The 19,104-nt window shown below is 37.6% G+C and overlaps 1 protein-coding gene and 1 long non-coding RNA gene across 2 annotated transcripts in view; one reads left to right on the top strand and one right to left on the bottom strand.

The window, feature by feature from the left end:
* Positions 1 to 10,516: 10,516 nt before the first annotated feature.
* On the bottom strand, positions 10,517 to 12,082 carry LOC114484049 (uncharacterized). Its single transcript, XR_003676543.2, has 3 exons — positions 11,979 to 12,082; positions 11,719 to 11,877; positions 10,517 to 10,991 (listed from the first exon to the last, which is right to left on the bottom strand). It is a non-coding gene; the product is annotated as an uncharacterized lncRNA (long non-coding RNA).
* Positions 12,083 to 12,106: 24 nt separating this feature from the next.
* Positions 12,107 to 19,104, top strand: part of NEB (nebulin) — a 235,517-nt gene continuing 228,519 nt past the window's right edge. Inside the window, exons 1-5 of the mRNA XM_028477867.2 lie at positions 12,107 to 12,194; positions 12,813 to 12,896; positions 13,452 to 13,516; positions 16,876 to 16,917; positions 18,743 to 18,943. Coding sequence (XP_028333668.1) covers positions 13,481 to 13,516; positions 16,876 to 16,917; positions 18,743 to 18,943 — 279 coding nt within the window. The 5' untranslated portion in view covers positions 12,107 to 12,194; positions 12,813 to 12,896; positions 13,452 to 13,480. The remainder of the gene's footprint in view (positions 12,195 to 12,812; positions 12,897 to 13,451; positions 13,517 to 16,875; positions 16,918 to 18,742; positions 18,944 to 19,104) is intronic.

The following is a 19,104-nucleotide window of genomic DNA, read 5'->3' as shown; positions in this document are numbered from 1 at the left end:
TGTGGTAGCTGGTGACCTGGGGTGGTGTGTTAATTCCTTGGCACTCCTGGTCTGCAGCTTGCTGGGCAGTACAACTTCCCTTAGTGCTGAGGAAAAGGGCCTCAGGGACAGAGATGCAGATATGGCTTTAGAAGTGGTGGAATATGTCCAAAGGGGCAAGGGACAGACTGTACATTGATAAAACACCACCTGGGGGTAATCTTGAGCTGAATGCCAAAAATGGTCTCTGATAAGTCTCCCAGTCTGGGCCTTTAGGCAGCGTGGCAAAGCAACAGTCAGCCTTGTAATTCAGTGTTTATTTTCATTTTGTGCATCTGGAGAAAGAGAAAGTCAGGAAGGTGAATTGAGCTGAGGTAGGAGGAAGGATTCCTTTGGCTGGCTAAGGATGGCAGGTATTTAGCCTCTGGGAATAGCACATTTTAGAGTTAATATTCTCTACCTATTCCCTACATATAGGACTATTCTTTACCTACTCCTTATCTGTAGAACTATTCTTTGCTTATTTCAAGAAGCAGAAGTCAGTTCCAAACTGCTAATGGGGTTTGAATTTTGTTTTGGATACTCATTTGAGATTAACACATTGCTAGCTTATTATCTGATAGTTCCTTATTATTACTTTTTCTCCCTGAAAATACCATGACTTAGGTATTTCTTTAAATGTTCTTCCCTGAAAGCCATATTTTCTTTGGCATATAAATTAGATTTGCATTTTACTTTTGGTCCTTCTCAGTCTCTGCAGCCTTAGGTTCATTTTTAGATCAGCTGGTGTTTAGACCCTTTTGTCATCATTCAGAATTAAGCAAAATAACAGAGAAACGAAATGGTTCTGCTACCTGTTAAGCTCCTGGGGTGGTTAAATGAGGCACACCTGTAACCAATCAAAAAATGTACTGGGCTTCCCTGGTGGCGCAGTGGTTGGGAGCCTGCCTGCCGATGCAGGGGACGCGGGTTCGTGCCCCGGTCCGGGAGGATCCCACGTGCCGCGGAGCGGCTGGGCCCGTGAGCCGTGGCCGCTGAGCCTGCGCATCTGGGGCCTGTGCTCCGCAACAGGAGAGGCCACAACAGTGAGAGGCCCGCGGACCGAAAAAAAAAAAAAAAAAAAGTACTAATCACATTGAAATGTCTTATTGGTTTCACAAAAAAAAAGGAAACAGAAATTTTTTAGGTAAAAAGTCATTATTAACCCCAATGGCCCCTGGGATAACTCTAAGGTGCATTGAGATGCCTCTTGGGTGTTGACCTGTCCAGAGAAATTGCTTGGTACGTATTGGTTAGTTTTAAACTTATTATTATTTTTAAATAAAAATCAGGACTGTCATTCATACTTATTAAGTTAAAAATATGTCGTTGCTTTATAGTGTAATATAATGGTTTTTAAATAGTGTAAAATGTTTTCTTTTGGAGATCAGATTGGTCTTGTTTGAATGTTACTATGTGTCAATCTTCAGCTATAAATTCATCCTGAGACCCAAGATATGGAACATCTATTTATGGAAGATTAGCTGTGGTGTCTGTCACTCAGCAGCCCAAGGGGCAGTGGTGAGGTCAAGTTCTAAAGTGAACCTCACACATAGGAAGATATTTCATGCAATGCAGAGCCGAAAGGCTCATACAGCTTGCTCATTTTACAGATAAGGAAAATGAGTCCCAAAGCAAGGGAAGGATTTCCTAGAGTAAGACATTTAGTTGTCAATTAAATGACATGCAGGTCAGAGATGGGAAGGTTGGTAAACTGACTCTCTCTTCCCAGCCTTGGGTGCCAGTTTTTTTCTGTGCCAGTCCTCAGGGTTTGTTTAGACCAAGGCAGGTCTGGAATTGCCACACTGGATAAATGTTAATGTCGGGATTCACAAAGTATATCCAGTGGGACAAAATTAACTTAAATATACTGTACTATGGTTGAATACTTTTCAGACATGCAAGGAGAAACCAAAGAAGCCAGTAGATTTCTCTTCCTTTGAGGCTTTGTTTCCTGGAGCCATTAACAATTGAATGTGCCTGCAAATCTCATAGAGGGGTTAGAATGCTCAGCACTTCCCACACTTCTTGACAATGGAACCCTCTTCTCATGGACCAACTTATAAGACTAATGATTCTCAAGAACTGCTACTGGGAAAGGCCAGTCACAATTCCGTGTTTACTTTTGAGGAAAGGAAGCCACAGAGAAGTTTTATGGGATAAGCTTCTATTTTGGAAAAAACTAATCTCAGGGGACTTCCCTGCTGGTGCAGTGGTTAAGAATCCACCTACCAAAAGAAGAAGTAAAATTGTCACTGTTTGCAGATGACATGATATTACTCAAAGCAATCTACAGATTCAATGCAATCCCTATCAAATTACCAGTGGCATTTTTTACAGAACTAGAACAAAAAATCTTAAAATGTGTATGGAGACACAAAATCCCCGAATAGCCAAAGCAGTCTTGAGGGAAAAAAAAGGAGTCAGAGGAATTAGACTCCCTGACTTCAGACTATACTACAAAGCTACATTAATCAAGACATATGGGACTTCCCTGGTGGCACAGTGGTTAAGAATCCACCTGCCTAATGCAGGGGACACGAATCAATCCCTGGTCCGGGAAGATACCACATGCCACGGAGCATCTAAGCCCGTATGCCACAACTACTGAGCCTGCGCTCTAGAGCCCGCAAGCCACAGCTACTTAAGCCCGCATGCCTAGAGCCTGTGCTCCACAACAAGAGAAGCCACGACAATGAGAGGCCCACACACTGCAACGAAGAGTAGCCACCGCTCACCGCAACTAGAGAAAGCCTGCGCACAGCAGCAAAGACCCAACCCAGCCAAAAATAAATAAATAAATAAATTTATTTATTTAAAAAAAAAAAACTACAATGAGGTAACACCTCACACCAGATAGAATGGGTATCATCAGAAAATCTACAAACAACAAATGCTGGAGAGGGTGTGGAGAAAAGGGAACCCTTAGAGAACAAACATATGGACACCAAGGGGAGAAAGTGGCAGGGGGTTGTAGTGGTGGGATGAATTGGGAGATTGGGATTGACATGTATACACTAATATGTATAAAATAGTTAACTAATAAGAACGTGCTGTATAAAAAATAAATAAAATTAAATTTAAAAATTAAAAAAAAAAAAAAAAAAGAATCTGCCTGCCAGTGCAGGGGACACAGGTTCAAGCCCTGCTCAGGGAAGATCCCACATGCTGCAGAGCAACTAAGCCCATGCACCACAACTACTGAGCCTGCGCTACTGACCCTGTGTGCCACACTTCTGAAGCTGGCACGCCCAGATCCCATGCTCCGCAGCAAGAGAAGCCACCGCAATGAGAAGCCCACACACCACTACGAAGAGTAGACTCGCTCTCTGCAACTAGAGAAAGCCCGTGTGCTGCAACAAAGATCCATTGCAGCCAAAAATAAATAAATTTATTTAAAAAACCCCAAACTAATCTAAGGGGTAACCAAGGACCAGTCATGCCCACTCTAGGCAGCTAGCTGTCTACTGAAATAATAATTCCAGGGTGCCCTATTTAGGCACAGTTTGGATCTGAGATTATCTGTTTAATTCAGGATCTGCAATGCCATCTTGGCCCTCCCTAAAGCGTATCTTGAATCACTGGAGAAGATAGAATTGACCCAGTTTTTCAGTGACCTCCAGACCACCTGTTCAATAGGTTCAATAGGTCAGCTAGAGTGCCCATACCATGCTGAACTGGATTTCAGGAATAGACCTGCATTTCAGGGTCTTCCTGGGACTGCACTGCACTTGAGAATCAATGGGACAATTATTGTCCACTATTTACCCACCCATATTTGCTATATTGTCAAACATTCCAACTTCCAATGTTATGTGACTAACCATGAAAACATTGCTGATAAACTCTCTCCTCTTCACTTTCCTTCTTGAAAAACAAACTGTTCTGGTCCCGCTGACAGTGATGGAAAGGTGAGTTAGATATTAGTTCAAACTCTGTCAAGTGAGTTAGGCATTCCCAGACTGCTGATTACCTCTCAAAGAGCGTTAAGAACTAGTTAACCTTTTTTTTTTTTTTTTTTTTAAAAAGAACTATTTAATAAATCACTCTCAAAGGATGGCTTAGGTAGGTTGGTTTGGCATATACAGGACCTCATAAAATGCCACCTCCTTCACGTAGCCTTTTCTTGCTAACTAGAAAGTGATACAGCAGCTTCCTCCCCTAAGACCAGCTCATACAATCACTAATGGACATGGAAATGTATATTCACTTTAAAAAATTGTCATCTAAGCTAGATGTACCTTTTATGTTATAAATTCTATGGCTGCCTCTCTGTTCACATTTACATATACATGTATACACAAATACATGTAATGAATAATTTTTGAACACTAGACCTTATTTTTAACAACAATGTAATGACATATATTCAAACTAGTATTTGGGAAGTCATTTTCCTGGAAAGAAATCCACACACACATACATACACACACACATATGCGTGCAAGGATGCACACACACATACACACGTATATTTGTGTGTGAGGGCAAGAGTTGGAGGTACTGACTATGGAGTAAGTTCAAAGCCACACAAGAAAACCAGCTTTGCTATTTTATCTTTATATCTCATTTTGGAAGCTCTTTAGGAATCAGCAATTTAAGGCTGACATTTTTTGAGACCCATTCATTTGCGAAGTTTGGTTGGCAACGGACAGTAAATTGTTGTAAATTCTGATAATTTACTCCATAACAATTGAATATCTATGGGTATTGGGTTGAAAGGACAATTTGGGGCTAGGCTGTGGAGAGGGGAGAACAGAAGCAAAACAATGAAAGCCCTTGGCTGTTCTCATTGCAATACAGAGATCCAGAGACTCGCTGCTTCAAAGTCAGGACTCTCGAAACCAGGAAACTTAATGAAGAACTCACTTAGAAGATAAACCTATGTCCAAGACCTCCAAGGAAGTAAGGACAGGAGAAAGAGAACCTAGAAATGGATCAGAAGGTAATTTTAAAAGCTCCCTCTCCCATGTTTGTGTGTTTTTCATTGTAGGGAGCATCAGTAGGAGGAGGTGGGAGTATTTAGAAGGGTGAGTAGGCATATTGCTGAAATTTAGTATGTCTGACATGGATTTTGGAAAGCAAATAACACCTGGGAATTTTGTTGATAATTTGAGAAATCTCTTATTCATACCTACATATCCTGCTATGTTATTGAATCTGCATGTTTCACAATTGAATGTATTTAATTTATACTGTATAATGTATTTCTGATGTATATTTGTTTAGCTACTGTCTCTACACTAAAGAGACAGTAGCTAAAGCTCTACACTGTGTAGAAGAGAATACCCTTATGGCAATGTCAGAACATGCCATTTTCCACTGCTTAGCTTGGCATTCAGGGTCCTCCACAGCATAACTTCTACTTTAGAGTCTTCCATTACTTCTCTACATATACCTTACTTGACCTAAACCAGATTAATCTTCATTCCTCAAACATGCCACACACTTTCCCACCCCTATATGATTGCTCAGACTATCTACTAATCCTGGAATGCTCTTCCCCCTGTCATTTCTGGATCTTAAAGTTGTATCCAAAATTACTCAAAAATGCTGTGTCCGTGCTTTGGATTCAAGATGGCTGACTGAGCACACACATTTATTTCCACCTTCCTCAAAATCCTAATAAATTTTATGAAAAAGTTATTAATAGTAATAAATGACAAATCAATAATAGGAAAAAAAACTTGATACATAGTATCTACTAGAAAGTCTATACAAAATCTAATTTACAGTGAAAATAAGTGCTTTAATATACCTAGAAATACACTTATACTATTAATGTTCAAGACCTGTATAACGAAAACCATAAAACTTTAGTAATGGATGTAAAAAAGAATCTGGATGGGAAGATTACATTATCAAGTATCAATTCTTGCAAAATAAATCTACAAATTCAATGCAATTATTAAAAAAGAATCCAAAGATAATTTTCATGGAACTTGATAAACTAATTCTCAGTACTTCTAAAAGAACAAAAGTATAAGAATATCTAAATGAATTTTAGAAGAATGAAGGCAGCTTGCCCTACAGATATCAAAACATACAAAAGAGCTATAATAACTAAAACAGTGTGACACTGATTTAGGAAGAGTCAAATAGATTAATTGAATGAACACTTTTTAGGGAAATTGATAAGCCACTTGTAAAATTTATATAGAATATCCAAGACAGGTAGAGCTAAAACTCTCTTACATATAATATGGTGGGAGGACTTGCTCTTCCAGACATCAAGGCAGATTATAAAGCTACAGAATTACAACAGTGTGATATTGTAGACCAGTGGATAGAATAGGGAGTCTGGAAAGAACTCATACATATATGGATAAGATAGATACCAGAGGAGGAATTTCATCAGTGGGGAAACAATGGAATTTTTAATAAAAGGTGCTGGCATAATTGGCTATCCATATGCAAAAAATAAAATTAGATCTCTCGTTCATTATATATAAAAAAAATTTCCAGATAGGTTAAACACAAATATGAAAGGTAAGACTCCTAGTATTTAGAAGAGTATACAGGAACACATCTTCATGATCTTAGGGAAGAATTTTTTTTTTTTAATTGGAGTATAACTGCTTTACAATGTTGTGTTAGTTTCTGCTGTACAATGAAGTGAATCAGCTCTATGTATACCTATATCCCCTACCTCTTGGACCTACCCTCCCCCCATCTAGGTCATCACAGAGCACCGAGCTGAGCTCCCTGTGCTATACAGCAGGTTTGCACTAGCTATCTACTTTACACATGGTAGTGTATTTATGTCAGACCTAATCTCCCAATTAATTCCACCCTCCCCTTCCCCCTCTGTGTCCACATGTCCGTTATTGAAATCACTAGTCACAAAGGAGAAAATTGATGAGGTCGACTACATGAAAATTAAGAATTGTTCAGTCAGTGTGTCAATGTCACAATGTCAGTGTGAAACTAATGAAAAGAACCACAGAGAGGGGAAGATATTTACAACATATATAACCATCAAAGGATTAGTATTCTTTACAGGATACTAATAGATCAATGAACAGGGGGCCAAGAACTCAACAGAAAAATGGGCAAGAGAATTAAACAGACACTTCTCAAAAAACAACAAAACATCCAAATGTCTAATAAACATAGGAAAAAGAGTTCAACTTTACTAGTAGTCATGGAAATGCAAATTAAAACCACAAGATTACATTATTTCACACCCATCAGACAGGTGAAATTTAGAAAGCTTAATCTTAAGTGCTGGCCATGTTAAGAGCATACATGTAAAGAATGTAAAAATTCTTATCAATTTACATGATAAGAATGTAAATTGGTACCAACATTGAAAAACAGGTAGCATTATTTAATAAAGTTGAAGATAAGCATACTCCTCGACCTATAATTTACCTGCCTACTTACATACTCTGGTCAGTTAATTGTCTATGAGTACCAGAATACATGTGCAACAATGTTCATTTCAACTTTGCTCTTAACTGACAAAAGCTGGATATACTCAGTTCCTCCTCACCAGCAGAATGGATAAATAGAAGTATTGTCATATTGTACAATAATTAAATTATTACACAATAATAAACATTATTATATGATAATATTATACAATAATAAAAATAATGACATTAAGTGAAAAGTTAAGTTATAAAAATTGCATACAACATGAATCCATTATATAAATTTAAAAGCAGACTAAACTATATTGTTTAGGAGTGCATACAGAGGTGGCAAAACTAAAAATAAAAGCAAGGAAATTTTTACTCTCAAGGTCACGACAGAGATGACCTTTTTGTACCTGAGTGATAGTTATATAAATGCTCACTTTACCACCATTTGCTAAACTGTACACATAAGCTTTATACAGTTTTCTGTATATTATACTTCACAACAAAAACAAAATTAAAGTAAAAAACAAAAACAAAAACCCAGAAAGTAAAAGGAGAACAAAACAAGAAAAAACACAAGAGACTAGAAACAGACATCCATGTTAATTCAATAAGTGCTAAAAGTGGCATTTCAAATTCAATTTACTTGTTAAGTAGTGTCGAAACTGGAAAGAAGAGATTGCCTGATTTGCCTGCATATGGATTTAAAACATCTCTATGGCCACACACACCACAAACAACTTGGAGGAAATACAACACACAGAAGAAACACATGGCCAATAGCTATAATATATTAAGAATGACTGGGGCTTCCCTGGTGGCGCAGTGGTTAAGAATCCACCTGCCAATGCAGGGGACACGGGTTCAAGCCCTGGTCTTGGAAGATCCCACATGCCGCAGAGCAACAAAGCCCATGTGCCACGTCTACTGAGCCTGTGCTCCAGAGCCCGCGTGCCCCAACTACTGAAGCCCATGCACTTAGAGCCCGTGCTCCACAACAAGAGAAGCCACCACAATGAGAAGCCCGCACACTGCAACAGAGAGTAGCCTCCGCTCATCGCAACTAAAGAAAGACCACGCGCAGCAATGAGGACCCAACACAGCCAAAAATAAATAAATAAATAAATAAATAAAATTTAAAAAAAAAGAATGACTATAAATCAGTGTAGGTGGGGAGATATGGGCCAATAATACACCGAATAAAAGATATAAATGGTCGATAAACATATGAAAAAATAACCAACTTTATTAGTAGTTGGTAAGTGCAAAATAGAAAAAAATAATATACAATATGCAGGAAAATTTAAAATACAATGTAATTATTTGTGCAATTATATATTAAACTTATTAAATTATAAAATAATTACAAAATATAAAAATTAAGGGGGTTATTAAAGCCTGATTCTCCTTCTAGCTTTACCTTTCTTAGTGTATGACTTACATCCTCATGCTCTGCCCCCAGACATTACATCTGTGTCCCAGGCCTAGAGGAGGGTGGAATGGCAAGAGGAAAACAGTACATGCCTGCTGAATCTGACCCTGCTCCTCAGTAAAATCATACCTTTCCCAGAAGGCTTATTCTCTAGAATTACACTTAAATCTTATTGGCAAAACTATGTCACAGTTTTCCCCTAACATTTAAGGAATTGAGGAGGAATGTATTTTTTAAATTAGCATATTTCTGTACCAAACAATTGCAGTTCCGTTAAAAAGCAAAAGTGCTTAGTCAACTCCTGCTGCAGGATGGAAGCACCTAGAACAGTGCCTGCTACACTGTACATAATAAATATTAGTTAAAGTAATGGCAATTTTCATATTATAATCTACATAATCCCCAGAATGACAGTGAGGGGCATCAAGATGAGACCTGAGCTCCAGGAAATTGGGTCGGATAGAACAAAAGGCTCCCTGAGAGATCTAAGATGAAATGGATATAACTATAAAATGCTACTTGATGTCTTTGAAAACACCAAGAGCAGATTTAGACAGAAAGTTTGAGGTAGTGATAAGCCTCTAGAATTGTGCTGTTAACACCATAGCCACCAGCCCCATGTGACTATTTAAGTTTAAATTAAACAAAAATAAAAAATAAAAACTCAGTTCTGCAGTCATGCCAGCCATATTTTGAATTCTCAATAACTGCACGTGGCTGCCATCTTGGTGGTGCTGGTATAGAACTTTTCCATGACTGCAGAGAGTTCTATTGGATACTGCTTATCTGGAAAAATGAAGCGAATGGAGAAAAAAAAGGAGAGACAGAAAACAAACAACAAAAACAGCAACAAAAACTATCAACTTGCAGAAAAACAAACCCTTGTGCAGAAAAAGAAAAATAATCGTAATATATATATGGGGTTCAGCTATGAATGGTCTTTTGTTAATCATAATAACGTAAACATTGAATTCTGAATTACATAAATAGAACATTATTGGGAGGATAGAGATGGGAGATGAGGCTTGTGTCTGGTGAGAGTGGGGGTTATATAAAAGAGAACTAAAGCCTGATCTTCCAAGGTGGGAACCTTACAGATAATACCAATGACTGGAAAAATCAGAAAAGAATAATATAGACATTTTGTTAAATGTGTAGAGATAAATAACAAAAGATTCAGTTAAAAGGGTAAAAATTATTGTTTCCAGGGTGGGAAAAATAAAGGAATAGTGGAAACAGGAAGCACTGATTTTAGTAACAAGCCTTGCAAAACTATTTGATTCTTAAATGATGTGCAGATAAAATTTGGTTAAAATAATTAATAAAATCAAACTGCAGCAACAAAAACTCTTTTACAATGCCATTTCCTCCATCAAATCTTTTCTGGTCCCCAGACGTGACACTTCTATACTTTGATATTTCAGGAAGCATCATCTGAAGCTCTGCTATTGGTACCTCACTGTACCCTGATTTGTTTTGTAGCCAATTAAATAGGCTTATAGCCAAACTCCTATTGATTCATAAATTCTGAGACTAACTACAGACTGGTTTCAGAAGCTTCACAATATTTTGGTATTTCAGTCTAATATAAAGAGTAAAGATTCCAATAAAATGTTTAAAGATGTAATAATCATTTAAAAATAATAATAGGGCTTCCCTGGTGGCGCAGTGGTTGCGCGTCCGCCTGCCGAGGCAGGGGTGGGCCCGTGAGCCATGGCCGCTGAGCCTGCGCGTCCGGAGCCTGTGCTCCGCAACAGGAGAGGCCACAACAGAGGAAGGCCCGCATACCACCAAAAAAAAAAAAAAAATAATAATAATAATAATAATAATAAAAATAATAATAGCTAACATTTATTGAGCACTTACTATGTGTAAGGCATATGATAAGAAGCTACCAATAGATCAAGGTGTCAATTGATTCTTTTTCCACATAAGAGGCCGTTGATAGGCCAGAAAAATAGAGGTGCTCTTTCGTCTCGAGGGCATAACTCCAGATAAGCATTAATCTATGCCTATTTTTTACTTTATATATTTTTATACTACATATTTTTTTTATTTTTCAATTTAACACCATCTTTTAAAAAGCACATAATGAATAGTAAGTCATAATTCTTCTAGTTTGCAGCTGCCAGGTGAATGATCTCATAATCCACACAAATATTCCTTGGTCATAAAACCTGTGGAAACAAAATGAACAGGTATAATTAATTCAGATGATAAAATGATGTTCAAATTTTACCACCATATAAATCATGGAAGGGGGAGAGGTATGTATGTTTGAAATGTGACATTACTTCCTAACATTTAACCAAAAAGAACTATAACAATATGTTTAGTTTCAAATCCATATCAAGATGTGAGTGACCCATAGGGTTTTTGCCTTAGTACAGGGAAGTGGAAAGGGATTAAATCAGTGAAAATTGGTTTCAGGTAGAAAATTGTTAGATGATTTTTATAAAGTCAATGTCTTACACTCTGACTTGCATAATAGAGCATTATCTTCTAGTAATTTACTGATTTCCATTTTATCTGCCCTTGCTGTTCAGAAATTGAACCCTTTTGTGCCTGCATTCACACTTTGCTTCTAGGAAGCATTTGAGTAAATAGAAAATCAGTAACCCAATTACATATGAGAGAGGCTCCGCATTCCTAGCAGCTAGGCATGCCTAGAAAGGGAGAAGGTGATGAACATGATCTTGGCATCCTCCCCACCTGGTTTAGTAATAGAAAAATAATGGGGCCTAATCTCTCTAATTATGCCCTGTGGATACCTTATCTAGTGTCACCATCAAGTATTTTCACCAATCACTTCATTTTATCACATTTTTAAAAATTGGTTTTGCCAACTTGATGTTTTCTGGATCTTATCCCTCTGTTTCTTTCACATCAACACCTGTGACTTACCTGTGGCTCATCTGGTGAACTGTATATGAGCAAGCATAGTTATCTCCATGAAGATTGGAAAATTGACAGGAAGAAAGCAGTTGCAGAAGGGTGAAAGCCCCTCAAAGTCATGCTGATTTTCTTCTAAATTCTTTTGCATGAATATGGTATTAAACAGAGCTGTAGGAAATGAGAGATTAAACATAAATCTGAACCCCGTACTCTGGAAGTTAGGTAAAATTCCATTACATTTGAATACTTCTATGCAAGCAATTTGTTACCCTTTATCCTTTAGTGGAATTGATGAACAGGTGGTTTTCAGAAGATCACTCAGTATATTTAGCTTCTGAAATTTGAGCAACTTGAGATCTGATTGGCTGCTCTGGCCACATGATAATTCTGAGCCCAGGCTCCTCGCTGGCTCTTGCCTGGGGTTCTCAGGAGGGGAGAGTTGGGAGAGGCTTTGCTGCTGAGGAAATTTATTTGGTAGATTGAAGGTAAGGCCAATTTATGGCTTTTTCTGTAATATTCTTTCAGGAGATGTTCCACAACTTCCCTTGAAGTATTTTCCAAAGTTTGGGTTATAACTGGGGAAATGAGTGATGCAAATGTGACTAGGAAAGTCTGTAGCCCCATTGCCCTACTCAGACCTTACTAATACGTGACATGTAGTGTGTGATTAGAGTCGAGTCCTATGTTAACCAATTTATTGCTTGACTGAGTTGGCTCTCTTGTCTAACAATTTTTTTTTTCATTTTTTGCCTTCTTTTTTTTTTTTTCTAAATATATTAGTGCAAAAAGGATCTATGTTCTACGTTCCTATATTTATCTGGTTCTCCTGGGCTTCATTTGCCTCAGAAGGAGCGGCAGTTTTGCTAGCATAACAAAACCAGCCACAGCTGGGGTATTGATTTACATGGCAAATATCTTTGGGCGAAGGGACAGCTGCTCCAAATCATCATCCACTTTTATCAAGAGAGAGTCCTACTCTCTGGCGTCAAACTAAGAAGGCCTTAGGAGATCCTTTTGCTAGTTCCTGAATTAGAAGCTTAGGCCAAAGATGCACCATCTCATATGTACTTCAATCAATGCTTTAACAATTTGTTATTTTTCAGGTTTGAACAGAGCTACAGAAACAAAAGAGAAAAATCCACACAGGCCAATGGTGTTCGGGAAGAGAATAACCCCATTGCCTTGAGGTTTCTATTTTTTCTTTTAAAGTCCGTTGACAGATTTATTTTTATGTGTTCTAATTTGAAGCATAGGATCTATTGCATACAATGTAGTAGAACAGGATGGAGACCTAAGGCAGCCCTCCTAGAATTTTGGTGCTACCAGGAAAAACTCCAACTTTTTATGAAAGCCAAGCTGAACTTTCACTAAAATTTTTGCTTGAAATTTTACTTGAAAATACTGTTCTCCAAGTATCTGGAAATGTAAATACTCTGTACCTTTGAATCCAAACGCTTTACCTCCCTTACCTCAGCTTCCTTTTACAACTTTAGCTAAATTGATCATGTAGCTAGAAGTAACAATACAAAAACAAAACATATTCCTGCAGGAATCAAGAGAAAGAAATTTGAAGCCTCAGTTTTTTTAGACCTGTATTTAAATGTCTTTTCTCACTTAGCCTGCAAAAATATATGAATATGTAGAATGGATTAGCCTTAAATTCTGTTTTTAGAATGTTATAAGATGGTTTCAGTCCTGGGGATAGATTCTAATGTATTTTCATTCGTCTGGAACATGAAAAGTTTGTAGGTGCCACTACTACTCTGGGAAAATGGCAGATGACGAAGAATATGAGGAGGTGGTGGAGGTAAGATTTTTTAAAATCCTGACTCTGACAGCAGAGAATTTTATGTGGCGACAATCAAAATCGTGTAGGTGAACTAATCATTCGAAAAACACATTGTCTATTATAACTTCTCAAGGAGTCATCATTAAAGCATAAGAAAGGAATATTTTACGTTCAGTTTCACTATAATTATGTGGGAGTAGAACTGAAAAGAAGTATCACTGTTTCCCACTTCTGCTTTTCTTTAAACTCTCAGGAAAAAAAAAAAAAGTGTGGGGTAAAGGCGGATTTTCATTTGTCTTCTGAAGCTACATTCTTCCCCACTTCCCAGACCCCATGATCAAAGGGACTGAGGGGATGAAGAGAAAGTTCTGAAAACTGAACTCTATTTCTTAGTGTCTGCACAGCTGCAGAGGAAAAAGAGCTACTTACTCTTTGCTTCAATCAGCTAATTATCTACGTATAGGGCAAAATGGACCAAGTGTTCAGAATAATATATATATATGAGCTTATAGACATATGGGAGATTTTATATATGTGTTTATGTGTACACACATACATATATAAAAACAAACTTATGAGTTTATTTTTACTTGTCTCACAAGTGACCGCTGGAGCCACACTTCCCCACCAACTCCAATATATTTACCCAAGGGAACAAGACTAGCTTTTGCATTTGAATTTTGAAAAAAAACAAAGGTCATAGTGGGCATCTTGAAATATTCCCTCAAGATTATTGGTAGATACCTGACATGAGTTATAAAGTTGTTAATTGTTTATTATATATATATTTTTATATTTATTTTATTTTGTTTTTATTATGTTGTGGGTTTTCTTTACCACCTCTTGCCTTTAGCATCCATGTGATACATTGCCACTGAATCTGAAGGTCCTTAATAATTACCAATTAACCATGATGATCTACACATGTGAAAATCTCTAAGTGCCCAAGATACATGGAGGCAGCTTTGAAAATCTGTGCTTTTTAATAAGAATGAAATTAACTTTAAGAGTTACCCAGAATCAAATTCAAATTAAACATGCCAAAATTTGTCTTTGGAAGATTATTTTATGGAGCAATTTATATTTAGGTCAAGAAAATTTTATTCTACAAATAAAATTGCTTTTATTACTGAAGGATATGAAGAAGAAGAAGGAAAAGAAAAAAAAAAAAACCCTGGCTGAGCCTCATTCAGTATAATGTTCAACTTCTCTGGCTTAAATGCCAAAGGTCATGTCTTCAGTGTTCGATATTATCACTAGTGCATTTTATATAAATCCCTGATGGTCAGAATAATCACTATGAAGTACTAACACAATTATAAATTAAACTGCCTTTCCTATGATGGTAATACCAGGAATACTTTTTAGCCTCCAACTTAAATATACCTTGTCTTTCTTAAAATAATTGTGTTCATTGGTCCCTGGAAATTGTCCTTAGTGCTAGATTTGATGGATTTAACTAGATGTCTTAAAAATGGAGGAGGCTATTTTTAGGCATCTCACCCTTGCCATTTTGTTCCCATTCCTGCTTCTGGGTCTTGGCCAGCAGGTGATAAACTAATAGACTTTCTGCCAGAGAGAATTGAACCAAGGTCTCTCTGACCTCAAAAAAGATGCCATGAGAATGGGATGGTGGCAGATTTAAGAAAATGGGCAGGGAAGAATTCACAAAACAGACAGGAACTAGCTTTAAAAATATATCTCCTGGGGATCTTGGACAACTAAATAAAATTGTACTGTCATTCTGTACTCAAACTTAAACTTGGAAAGAAAGGAAAAGGCAAAGATGTACTATCTAATTAGTGGCACAGCTTTAAAAAAAAAGAAAGAAAAAAGTGAGATTTGGCATGCAAGTTAATACCAACCATTTGGATAATGTTGCCTTTTTTGGGAAGCTTTTTTCTAAGACATATTTACTAATGATGAGAGCCCAGCAAAGGTAAAATTTGATGGCTACCAAAGAGCTGCTTTTACTTGGATGCTAAGAAAATCCAAAATAGTTGTGAATCATTCACTTTAGCTTAAAATTTCTTTTCAAGTCACTGATGTTTTGTGTGGCCAGAAAAATGGTTCCATGTAGATCAGCATCAAACAGCATTTCCTAAAGTGTCCAAATGATAGTTCCCATGTGATGAAGGCACAGCACACAAAAGAGATTCTCTGTCCTGTAAGAGCCTGTGATTTATGTTGCTATGTGTAAGGACACAGAGACAGAATTAGATTTCAAATTAAAAAAAAATAGTACAGGAGCAAAGAAAGCACAGGAGTGGGGGACGTTAAGCAAGTTTTATGCTAATTTTACTGCAAGTGAAACAGACCATGTGGCCTACTGACAATGGTTAAGTAATTTGATAGTTCACTGAACCAAGGGCAAAAGAAAGGCCCCCGAGAGGGATTTTGCCTTCAGTGTTTTTTCCTCCCCCCAAGAATATGTTTTGGTGGTAAAGAAAAAATGAAGCATAAAATGTTATACATTTTGTTAACTGAGAAAATGAACCAAGTGTTTCATTTTTATCCTTTTCCTTGTATGCCTCGGCCTAAACTAGTCTTTCCTTCTGTTCACCCAGCTTTGCTGGGTGATGCTGGGGGCAGGAATCCACTCTCCTTACGCATCTGAAACAAAATGTCAGCCAGTTCCTATCAACGTCTATTTATTGCTAGTGATGTCAGAAGTAGTTCAAAAGTAGATTTGACTTCATATCCACCCTGCAGGCACCTCAGAACCATCAGCGGCAAATCGCTGCCTAACTTTCCCACATTTTGTTGATGAGGAATTTCACCGTAGCAACCCTTTCAGGACCATCATGCTACTAGAAGTGATTTGCTCATCACTACAGAAGAAGCTCTTATTACTTAGTACTCAGGGTGGTATAGGGATAATTGAGATGTGTCTGTGCCTTCGGATCTATCATTTCCATGATAACAATATTTTAAAATTTTATTCACACTGAGGTTTCTGGTTTCTTTTTTATTGTTAGTCAGCAGTGAGTTTTATCACAGTTCCTCTATGCCAACCCACACACTCAAGATATTGTTATTATATTCTTTTCTCAGCAAACTCTATCTAGGGTACCATAAGAAAAAATTTTACTTGTCTCAAGTAAAATAGCTTCACCAGATAAATAGCCAGCATCAGACACTTTTCTCATCATTCTGTCTGCATCTCCTTGTCCAGTCTGAGGGCTTCACTGTAGCTACCCTGATGTTTCACATAGCTGGAATGCGTTCCAAAATGTGAACAGCCTCCCTCATCTACTTCCTTCCCACAAATATTGAAAACCAACTGGACTAGTGAAATAAGCCAAGTGGTTCTACTGAGGCAGAGCAGAGGTGATTTCTGCTTCGGTTCTCATGATAACTTTGTTCTCTATTTATAGTATTACACAGAGGAGACAGTCTATGAAGAGGTGCCGGGGGAGGTAAGACCCAGCCCACACCTGCACGAGCTGCATGCTCGTTAAAGCAGAAGGAGCCTTCTCCTCTCTCAGACTCCCAAGGCCACTGAGCTGGCAAAAGGGGGAATCTGGAGGATCACTCACCTGTGTGCCCAGCAGCCGGTGTTAAAAGAATGAACGTTAACTGTTTTTACTATTCAATATATCCAAGATGGCTAGGGATGGTTTCCCCTGTTACTCGTGTTGTATTTTTGGTGTAGGTGATGCTTATTAGAATAACGTCATTGGCTATCACCACTCTCTGACTGCAGCAAAGCTATTGCCTTGGACTTGTGATTTGCACGGGGACCAACAGTTTTATCATGTAGTGTCATAACTTCTGGGGCACCAGCTCTGCCAAAAGAGATGGCACCTCCAAGCCTTTGTTCTTGATGATGCAATAAAATGCTACTTAGATTTTGGCACATTAGGAATTCTGAGAAAGTCATTTCCATAAATATTCCAAGTTGGAACTTTTTTTTTTCAAGCTCTCTTATGCTTCATTTTCTGCATGGAGCTGTTTCTCTTGAGCATGACAAATAGTGATATGGATGGCTAACCCTGAAGCCTGCATAAAAACTAACATCTGTAGATGTTGTAAATTGGTTAGTTTCTCACCATCAACCATACATCAGTAATAATGGGCAGAGAGCAACCTATTAACAATGATCTGACAAGAGTAGAGGTAGTTGTCATAGATGTACAATTTCCTTATCATTTAGGTTTCTATTTTCATAATTGATGCTGGAACTCTTCCTTTGGTACAGATGATATAAGCTGTGAAGGAAATTTTACTATGAGATGGATTGAAGATTTAACTACTTATCTTCTTTTCTTACATACTGTATTTTTAACCTTGGACTAGACCCAAACTTTGGACCTTCGTTTCTTCCACTATAAAGCCTTTTGTAAGAAGCAACAATCTCCCACCTACCACATACGTAGGACTGTTGTGAGACTAACCAATTACCCCATTATGTTGTCATCATTATTCTTGTCTACCTAAGCATTTATTAGTGTAAATGGCACTCCAGTTCACATTAATTTTTTAAAACATCTTTATTGGAGTATTGCTTTACAATGTTAGTTTCTGCTGTATAACAAAGTGAATCAACTCTACGTATACACATATCCCCATATCCCGTCCATCTTGTGTCTCCCTCCCACCCTCCCTATCACAGCCCTCTAGGTGGTCACAAAGCACCAAGCTGATCTCCCTGTGCTGACTAAGCCAAGAGAATGGTAATCACTTGTAATATTGATGTGATTCATTTTTTCAAGTTCATCATTCTTTGTCTCATACTACAGAATGCTTAAAACACCTGCAGAACAAACAACCACCTTTTTCTTAGAATCATTTAAAAGTTAATATTAAAGTCAAGAACTTGAGCTTTATTTGATTATCTTCATTTTTTTGTTCCCTGATCCCAGTTTGCTTTTATTTACCCATGCAGTTTAAGAAGATTTTTAAATGTTTGAAAATATTTTTATTTTTTATTTTTATCCTATCTTAAGGTGTTCCTTTAGGCAAATGGAATTTTAAGGTAATGTTGCACGTCAGTAAAGAGTAACCATTTTATTCCATGCAATCTGACACAATCAGCATTCAGATTTATGTCACACAATATGCCTTCACATGGATATAGCGTGTGATTTCCTGCTTTGGCCTGCTTTAGATGTGGAGAAGTAACACCAGGGATATCAGTCTGACTTGAAGTTAGAATAATGTGTATCGAGACTATGGTATCTCAGTTTTTACTTTCATAACAGTGTTGTCAAATTTTGACATAACTGCATGTCAAATTTTCAGACAGTAACAGAAATCTATGAAACTACGACAACAAAGATACCTGACTATGGGCAATCAGAAACTTCCAAACCGGCACTGGCACAGCCAGTACCAGCAAAGCCGGTGGGGAGGAAGAGAATCATTCGAAAAAAGGTGGACCCTTCAAAGTTCATGACCCCTTACATTGCACACAGCCAGAAAATGCAGGATCTCTTCAGCACAGTAAGTGTCAAACAACTTCTGCTTATCTGGTTTTATTATTGAGAAATTACTGATCTCAACCAACTCTGTTTTGGAGGCTGGCTGGATTTTGTTTCTCAACCGTGTATGAGACAAAACTTATTTTACAGAAATATAATGTCCTGTAACTCTTGAATTCTGCT

This window comes from Physeter macrocephalus, chromosome 2 (genome assembly GCF_002837175.3).
Source record: "Physeter macrocephalus isolate SW-GA chromosome 2, ASM283717v5, whole genome shotgun sequence".
In the NCBI taxonomy this organism is placed as follows: domain Eukaryota; kingdom Metazoa; phylum Chordata; class Mammalia; order Artiodactyla; family Physeteridae; genus Physeter; species Physeter macrocephalus.
The sequence above is the reverse complement of the archived record's forward strand: the minus strand, read 5'-3'. Positions and strand labels throughout refer to the sequence as shown.